This window comes from Oncorhynchus kisutch, linkage group LG20, assembly GCF_002021735.2.
Source record: "Oncorhynchus kisutch isolate 150728-3 linkage group LG20, Okis_V2, whole genome shotgun sequence".
NCBI classification, from domain to species: domain Eukaryota; kingdom Metazoa; phylum Chordata; class Actinopteri; order Salmoniformes; family Salmonidae; genus Oncorhynchus; species Oncorhynchus kisutch.
The window spans coordinates 36,909,570-36,919,339 of record NC_034193.2 but is presented as its reverse complement, the minus strand read 5'-3'; the positions used below and the strand labels follow the sequence as shown (position 1 = coordinate 36,919,339).

General features: G+C 41.0%; 1 protein-coding gene across 2 annotated transcripts in view; it reads left to right on the top strand.

The window, feature by feature from the left end:
• Window positions 1-1,872: 1,872 nt before the first annotated feature.
• The window catches only part of LOC109875489 (egl nine homolog 1-like), a 43,820-nt gene continuing 35,922 nt past the window's right edge, over window positions 1,873-9,770 (top strand). Inside the window, exon 1 of one of the 2 annotated variants that reach the window (XM_020467818.2) lies at window positions 1,873-2,936. In XM_020467818.2, coding sequence (XP_020323407.1) covers window positions 2,145-2,936 — 792 coding nt within the window. In that variant the 5' untranslated portion in view covers window positions 1,873-2,144. The remainder of the gene's footprint in view (window positions 2,937-9,770) is intronic. The other variant, XM_020467819.2, reaches the window with a different exon arrangement.

The following is a 9,770-nucleotide window of genomic DNA, read 5'->3' as shown; positions in this document are numbered from 1 at the left end:
GTGTTCAAAAGTAGTCAACTGTATTAGTGTTCATTTTCAACTCTTTGCGGTTACTGAAACTCCCCGAAAGTGAACACTTATAGGATTAAATGTAACACAAAAAAAGTGTCTATATTGTTCCACACTACACAGAGGTAGCTAACACCGTGTGGTGTAGGACAATAAAGACACTTCTGATTTAACACTTGCTGTTTTTCTGTGAGATAACCACCACAATGTTGGGCTGTCGATCAATTTTGGAATGTTGATTAAAAACTATATTTGTTTTTAAGAAATCTTGAATTGTTGGGAAAGGGCTAGTGGTCAAGTCAGCATGGATGAAAAAGCTATTCATCTAGGACTCTACTCTAAAATTAACTTCAAGCTTTAAGATAACTACAGAAAACATCAGTTAAAAAAGCAGTTAGAAAAAGCCCCTAATGTTCCCTTCAAAAACTTGGCAGACAAAATGTCTGCCTCAGTCCAATTCTCTACCTCTCCCTAAGATAGCAATGAGAAATAATAATCTTTGGGTAATTTTATGTCTTATCCAAGGGCGGCATGTCATAATCAGTGCCTTGACACACTTCATGTAATGGCTGAGTTGGCCCTAGTGCCTAGAAAAACCTTGGTAACACTTTCTAGTGTTATGATTTGCTGTAAGTATATCTTAAGGCATAACGCAATTTGAAAGTTTTGGTGCCTCATAGAAAGTGTTACCAAACGTTTCTACTTGGTGATTTGTGTTGTTGTTGTTTTTTAAAATTACATTTGTGTTCCTCTGTTTATACAGCAAAAATTGGTATTATCACAATCAAAATCTTTTTGTTGTTGATATTTGAACTATATTTTATTTAAAGTGCATGCTCAACTTTTTAAATGCACCAACAGCCTTTTATTCCAAAGTTGAGCAGTATAATTTTGATGATACACTTCCAACTCATGGTTTATTATAACCCTGCTAGGAGACAGTAAGGTTGCAGGTTGGGCTTCCTTGTTTTTACAATGAAACACATTCATGCCTTCTTCTTCGGGAGAGGTAAAGGTTGAGTGCTATATGAGGTCCTCCCCTCTAAAAAGACTGAAGCCGACTGTGTACGTGCAGCCAGACTCAGTTCCTACAGTTCCTGTAAGAATGCCAGTATTTACCAAGCAGGTTTTCAACTCGGTTTGATATTAATCCTCATTTATTTTATGCTGCTGGTGCAGAGGAATATCTAGGTAAAGGAACATGACCGTTTGCCAGTATCTATTTTCAGTGAATGAGTCAAACATCAATGGGTGGTGAATTGTTGTCAACAGTTTTGATAAGGTGTTGCTGTTTCTTCTTATTACAGTCCAGGTATTTCTGGTTTATGATGTAGGAGACATATTTCTGGTTTATGATTATTATGATATTATATTTATAATGTAGTATCATATATTTTTTAAATCAACTCTGAATATACCGTTTTATATGTTAGGCTAATAAGTTCACTCTTTATCCTAGTATAAATAGTACATTTGATGAAAGACATATTGCAAATTAACAAAGCTTCATTGCAGGTCGAAACACTTTCTATTTAATGATGAGAAGAATATTGGGAACATCAAATCATGAAATGTACCTAAGGACTTCATAACACATTCATAACTTAGAAACACATTCATAAGCAGTAAACATAACATGCATATGTAAACAACCACTTTAATTTTAACTGAAAATACAAAATAATGAGTGGTTATAGTTAACAATGATTTGAATGACAAAAACAACAACTAATTTGAAAAAAAAACTGCACTCTTTGTTTCAACCTTATGAATGGGCCTTGGCCCTTAACGGTTGGCCATGCCCTCGTTATGCTGACGCCAGGGGTTGGGTTACTTTGGGCTACGTGTGGAGTGAGTTGGGGGGGTTGGGGGGTGTACCGTGCGTCGTCGCCATGCGACTCGACCAGAACGTCACACTGCAAACAAGAGTCAGACAATTTGTTATGTCGCGTTCAAACAGTATTTTATCTACTACGGAACCCAAAAGGAGCGCAAGTCACCGCGTGATTGAATGATTTACCTGGGAGCCCCCGCTCTCCGGTTTCGTTTGTATTGTTTCAGGAGCCTTCTAAACTTGCACGGTAGAAGCGCGTGAAAAGACCTCGGTTTAAAGTGGCATTCGCTCTTGTATAAGCATGGAGAGAGAGAGCGTAAAGGAAAGGGCCGCCGGGACCGATTTGGACATGGACCAGCAGTATTGTGAGCTTTGTGGAAAGATGGAAAACCTGCTTAAATGTGGACGGTGTCGGAACTCTTTCTACTGTAGTAAAGAACACCAGAAAGCGGACTGGAAGAAGCACAAGCAGGTTTGTAAAGAGGCCGAGAAACCACAGTGTCAGCCACAGCCCGAATCAACACAACAGCCCGCACGGACTGCGGAAGGAGGGCAAGACAAGCAGCTAAAAAAGAAAAGCACAGAACAACAGAGTAAAACAGCTTCTCAGAGCACCACAAACACTGGGCTTTCAAATCCGCCTGCAGGTGGCGAAAGAATGAAAGATTTGATCACTTCAGCAACTCGCTCGGGTAGTGTGTCTGACAGCAAGCAGACTGGGGAAGGAATTAAACTCAGCTCTAAGACCAACGGACAAACGATGTCCCCCCCGCAAAAACTGGCTATGGACTATATTGTTCCATGTATGAATAAGCATGGCATTTGTGTTGTTGACAATTTCCTTGGAGAAGAAACTGGACTGAGCATTTTGGAGGATGTGAGAGCCCTCCACAAGACTGGTAAATTTAGTGATGGGCAGTTGGTTAGTCAAAGAAGCGACTCCACTAAAGATATACGAGGAGACAAAATAACCTGGACTGAAGGAAGAGAACCTGGTTGTGAGAAGGTAGCCTTTCTCATGAGTCGCATGGACGACATGGTCCGACACTGTAATGGTAAACTGGGAAACTACAGAATAAATGGAAGGACGAAAGTAAGTAAACACTGAAAGTGAGTAGCACATTATTATTAGATTTTAACTTATTGAAATAGCTATTTATCTTCTCCAGGTAGGCATATTTAAAAGTTATGAAAGTCTTAAGCATTTATTTTTGCAGCAACATAATAATCATAATATTGAAAACAATAATCAAATATTTTTAAATGTGTAATAATAATAATATGAATATGGTATCATATTAATTATACTATAAGAATATATAATACATATAATATTATAATAACAGATAGGCCTATTCTTAAAATAATATGGAATAAGCCTGTACAGTACATTCGGAAAATATTCAGAGCACTTGACTTTTTTCCACACTTTGTTACTTTACAGACATTCTAAAATTGATTAAATTGTTTTTTCCCTCATCAATCTACAATCTGCAAATGTATAAAACAACGGAAGTATCACATTTACATGAGTATTAAGACCAATTACTCAGTACTTTGTTGACGCACCTTTGGCAGCGATTACAGCCTCGAGTCTTCTTGGGTATGACGCAACAAGCTTGACACAGCTGTAGTTGGGGAGTTTCTCCCATTCTTCTCTGCAGATCCACTCAAGCTCTGTCAGGTTGGATGGGGAGCTTCGCTGCAAAGTTATTTTCAGGTCTCTCCAGACATGTTAGATCAGGTTCAAGTCCGGGTTCTGGCTGGGTCACTCAAGGACATTCAAAGACTTGGCTGTGTGCTTAGGGTTGTTGTCCTGTTGGAAGGTGAACCTTCACCCCAGTCTGATGTCCTAAGCGCTCTGGAACAGGTTTTCATCAAGGATCTCTCTGTACTTTGCTCTGTTCATCATTCCCTTGATCCTGCATTTTGCAAAACTCCAACAAGGCCTGATTGGTGGAGTGCTGCAGAGATGGTTGTCCTTCCGAAAGGTTCTTCCATCTCCACAGAAGAACTCTGGAGGTCTGTCAGAGTGACCATCGGGTTCTTGGTCTCCTCCCCGATCAAGGCCCTTCTCCCCCGATTGCTCAGTTTGGCTGGGCGGCCAGCTCTAGGAAGATTGTTGGTGGTTCCAAACTTCCAGTTAAGAATGATGGAGGCCACTGTTCTTGGGGACCTTCAATGCTGCAGACATTTTTGCTCCGACATGAACTGGTCAACTGTGGGACCTTATATAGACAGGTGTGTGCCTTTCCAAATTATGTCCAATCAATTGAATTTAAAACAGGGGGACTACAAGTTGTTGAAACATCTCAAGGATGATCAATGTTAATAGGATGCACAGGATGAGTTCAATTTCAAGTGTCATAGCAAAGGGTCTGAATACGTATGTAATTAAAGTATTTCTGGTTTTTATTTGTAATAAATTAGCATACATTTCTTAAAATTTGTTTTCACTTTGTCATTATGGGGTATTGTGGTGTAGATTGAGGAAGAAAAACATTACTTTAATACATTTTAGAATAAGGCTGTAAGTAATAAAATGTGGAAAAAGGCAAGGGGTCTGAAAACTTTCTGAATGCAATGTATGAACGAAAATTTAGCCCTGATATGGACAGGAACCCGTGTCCCTGAGTCTGTCAGTCCAACACCTCACACCTTACACCAAGAGTTCTGAACGTACTAAGGAGCCTACACACACTACCCCCATCCTGCAGAGAGCTCACAAGTCCCCCCCCCCCCTTTCTCCAGCTGGTACCCAGTCAGGTCCCTGCGTCTGTCAGTCAAATAACAGTCATTTAATGGGGGGAAATAATAATTGAATAGTGCACATTGCATTCCAGTGGTGGAAAAAGTACTCAATTGTCATACTTGAGTAAAAGTAAAGGTACCTTAATAGAAAATGACACAAGTAAAAGTGAAAGTCACCCAGTAAATTACGTTTTAAATATACTTAAGTATCAAAAGTAAATGTAATTGCTAAAATGTACTTAAGTATCAAAAGTAAATGTGTAAATTATTTAAAATTCCTTATATTGAGCAATCCAGACAGCACAATTGTCAATGTTTTATTTATTTTATTTAGGGATAGCAAGGGGCACACTCCCAACACTCACACATTCTTTACAAACAAAGCATCTGTGTTTAGTGAGTCCGCCAGATCAGGGGCAGTAGGGATGACCAGGGAAAATGTATGGAGTAAAAAGTACATTATTTTCTTTAGGAATGTACTGAAGTAAAAGTTGTCAAAAATATTTACTGACCAAAAAATATAAATGCAACATGCAACAATTTCAAAGATTTTGCTGAGTTACAGTTCATATAAGGAAAGCAGTCAATTTAAATAAATTCATTAGGCCCTAATCTATGGATTTCACATGACTGGGCAGGGGTACAGTCATGGGTGGGCCTGGGAGGGCATGGGATTATTTTGGCAAAGGAGAAATGCTCACTAACAGGGATGTGAACTAAATTTGTGCACAACATTTGAGAGAAATACACTTTTTGCGTCTCTGGAATGTTTTATTTCAGCTCATGAAACATGTAAAGTGTTGGGATCAACACTTTACATGTTGCGTTTACTTTACTATTTACACTGCAAAAAATATATAAAGTACTTTAAAGTATTTTTTACTTAAGTACTTTACACCACTACTTGAAACAAAACAAAATCAACAAAATGACTTGATTATTAAATTGTTTAATTCATTTAATATTACATACATTTATTAAGACTTAAACTATTACTATGATATGCTACTTTCCATATGCTAGGATATTTGAGTCTTGTGACAAAAAAACAGAGAGAATGGGGTATTCCCTATTACTAAAGAGTCCAGATTCTCTTTCCCTCCATCACTACCTCCTTTTTCTTTGTAAGGACAATGGAGCTCTGTCGTCCTAACGTATGTTTTTCAGTTTATTCATGAGGAAAGTGGTGGCAGGATTTGATTTCATGCGATTATTGGCCATATGTGCTTGGGGGACTACAGCACTACCAATGTGCCACACTCCCACACAACAACCTCTCCCTCTTAACACTAGAACCGCTGGGCCTCGAGGAACCCCGTTCAAGCGAATGAGGAGTGATTCTGTCTGCAACACTCTAACAGTGTAATTCATACATTTCATATATGATATGGCAAAAATTATAATGTGATTGTGTTTATGAAGGCCTTGGGTAACATTAGAATACAATTGTTATTTTATTTCAAAAAACACTACAGCATTTCCATTAGTTTATGTTACTGATACCTTATTTATGTAAGTATTCAGACCCTTTGCTGTGAGCTCCGAGACAGCATTGTGTCGAGGCGCAGATCTGGGGAAAGGTACCAAAAAATGTCTGCATCATTAAAGGTCCCCAAGAACACAGTGACCTCCATCATTCTTAATTGGAAGAAGTTTTGAATCCACCAAGATTCTTCCTAGAGCTGGCCGCCCAGCCAAACTGAGCAAACGGAGGAGAACGTCCTTGGTTAGGGAGGATGCCAAGAACCCGATGTTCACTCTGACAGAGCTCAGAGTTCCTCTGTGGAGATGAACCTTCCAGAAGGACAACCATCTCTGCAGCACTCCACCAATCAGGCCTTTATGGCAGAGTGGCTAGACGGAAGCCACTTCTCAGTAAAAGGAATTTGCCAAAAGGCACCTAAAGGACTCTCAGATTATGAGAAACAAGATTTTATGGTCAGATGAAACCAAGATTGAACTCTTTGGCCTGAATGCCAAGCGTCACGTCTGGAGGAAAGCTGGCACCATTTCTACGGTGAAGCATGGTGGTGACAACATCATGCTGTGGGTATGTTTTTCAGCGGCAGGGACTGGGAGGCTAGTCAGGATAGAGGGAAAGATGAACGGAGCAAAGTACAGAGAGATCCTTGATGCAAACCTGCTCCAGAGCGCTCAGAACCTCAGCCTGGGGTGAAGGTTCAACTTCCAACAGGACAATGACCGCCAAGACAAAGCATGAGACAATGCACGAGTGGCTTCAGTACAAGTCTCTGAATGCTCTTGAGTGCCCCAGCCAGAACCTAAAAATAGCTGTGCAGCGACGCTCCCCATCCAACCTGACAGAGCTGCAGAGAAGAATGTGAGAAACTCCCCAAATACAGGTGTGCCAAGCTTGTAGTGTCATACCCAAGAAGACTTGAGGCTGTAATCGCTGCCAAAGGTACTTCAACTAAGTACTGAGTAAAGGGTCTGAATACTTATGTAAATGTGATTTTTCAGGTTTAGTTTTTTTTACATTTGCAAAAGTGTATAAAAACACTGCCATTGACAGTGGAATGAAGAAATTGTCCATGGTGACATTTCTCCCCTTGCCAACCCAGATATAGGGTACATACCATTTTGTAGATTATAATTAGAACAGATCAATACAATGGCCCGTCCTGTTCTTTATTCACAGTTGGTGATTACATAATTATACATTGTTCGCTTTCTCTCGCTCATCAACCCATTTACCCCCTTTTCCCCCATTATACTTTACTTCATTTATTTAATCTGTTGTTATATGTGTGAAATCAGTTGCGGTATAGTTCAGGTTTAGTTTCGAGTCAATTATTGGGGTGATGGGCATGGCAGGTAGCCTAGTAGTTAGAGCGTTGTGCCAGTAACCGAAAGGTATGACAAGGTAAACATCTGTCGTTCTGCCCCTGAGCAAGGCTGTTCCCCGGGCGCCGAAGATGTGGATGTTGATTAAGGTAATCCGCTGCACCACTCTGATTCAGAGGAGTTGGGTTAAATGCGGAAGACACATTTCAGTTGAAGGCATTCAGTTGTACAACTGACTAGGTATCCCCCCCCCCCCCCTTTCAACTGTCGGGAGAAGCAGGGGCAACGGGGGATAACCATTCTAACACTTATTTAGGGAAAGTCAAGAACGTAGGGGGCAGTCAAAAGTGTTAAGGCTAAAACAGAAAGGATTCAGCGTTGGCTGGACTCGGACTATTCTTTACCCTTTATCCGCCCTGAACAAGATTATACATGAATTTGGGAATGTCGGCCAATCGCTCACGTCCAACTAACGGCGAGGGTGCGGCACACACCTGTGAGCAATGGTCGACCACAGACGGTGTTGGACTGATCGTTGGTTCCGATGCGTCCCCTACTTTATGATTGAGTTCCTGCCTGACTTTATTTCTTCATTACATGCCAGACCTTACTACGCTTGGATATGTATTTAACATATAAGCTAGCCACATCATATGATATAGCCATCTGATGCCCGACTGTACAGTTAATGATGTGGCACACAACCATTGGTACACATCTAGCCGGGCAGGAACGCAACCTATACTTGTGTGTGAGATCAGTCTTCACCCCTCCACCAGACAGAACTGTTCTAGGGTTATAATACAGTACTGTGTTATTCCTCCAGTCTCAACTGCTCTTAAACGCTAGTAAAACCAAATGCATGCTTTTCAACCGGTCGCTGCCTGCACCTGCATGCCCGACTAGCATCACCACCCTGGATGGTTCCGACCTAGAATATGTGGACGTCTATAAGTACCTAGGTGTCTGGCTAGACTGCAAACTCTCCTTCCAGACTCATATCAAACATCTCCAATCGAAAATCAAATCAAGAGTCGGCTTTCTATTCCGCAACAAAGCCTCCTTCACTCACGCCGCCAAGCTTACCCTAGTAAAACTGACTATCCTACCGAACCTCGACTTCGGCGATGTCATCTACAAAATGGCTTCCAACACTCTACTCAGCAAACTGGATGCAGTCTATCACAGTGCCATCCGTTTTGTCACTAAAGCACCTTATACCACCCACCACTGCGACTTGTATGCTCTAGTCGGCTGGCCCTCGCTACATATTCGTCGCCAGACCCACTGGCTCCAGGTCATCTACAAGTCTATGCTAGGTAAAGCTCCGCCTTATCTCAGCTCACTGGTCACGATGGCAACACCCATCCGTAGCACGCGCTCCAGCAGGTGTATCTCACTGATCATCCCTAAAGCCAACACCTCATTTGGCCGCCTTTCGTTCCAGTACTCTGCTGCCTGTGACTGGAACGAATTGCAAAAATCGCTGAAGTTGGAGACTTTTATCTCCCTCACCAACTTCAAACATCAGCTATCTGAGCAGCTAACCGATCGCTGCAGCTGTACATAGTCTATTGGTAAATAGCCCACCCTTTTCACCTACCTCATCCCCATACTGTTTTTATTTATTTACTTTTCTGCTCTTCTGCACACCAATATCTCTACCTGTACATGACCATCTGATCATTTATCACTCCAGTGTTAATCTGCAAAATTGTAATTATTTGCCTACCTCCTCATGCCTTTTGCACACATTGTATATAGACCCCCCCTTTGTTTTCTACTGTGTTATTGACTTGTTAATTGTTTACTCCATGTGTAACTCTTTGTTGTATGCTCACACTGCTATGCTTTATCTTGGCCAGGTCGCAGTTGTAAATGAGAACTTGTTCTCAACTAGCCTACCTGGTTAAATAAAGGTGAAATAAAAAAAATAAAAAAAATAAAAATATCCACACACACCAGTTGAACCACGCTGCTAGTATGCACTCATTAAGTCTAATCTCTTGGCAAACTTTGAAGTCTTAACCATTCTATATACAGAGTTGGTGTGTACTGTTAACCGGTTGACAGGTGATGCAATTTTTTACAAAACAATGGAAAATAATTAAATGCAAAGCAATTCGAATACCTTCGATTGAGTTGCATTGCTGCCCCTTGTGCCTCTCTCACCAGCTGTTAATGGTACTCTACTGCCAAACTCTACTTCATTCCACAATCTGTCCCCCTCGGGAGGACTAATTCACTAAGGTATGCATCTGTTGTGGCCCTTATAGGTTCTCGCCAGGGGTTCATTGCAGTCCCCAGGCCCACAGCCAAACTGCTGTGTATCTTCTCTCTCTATTGTTCTGAACTCTCTGATATAAAAACT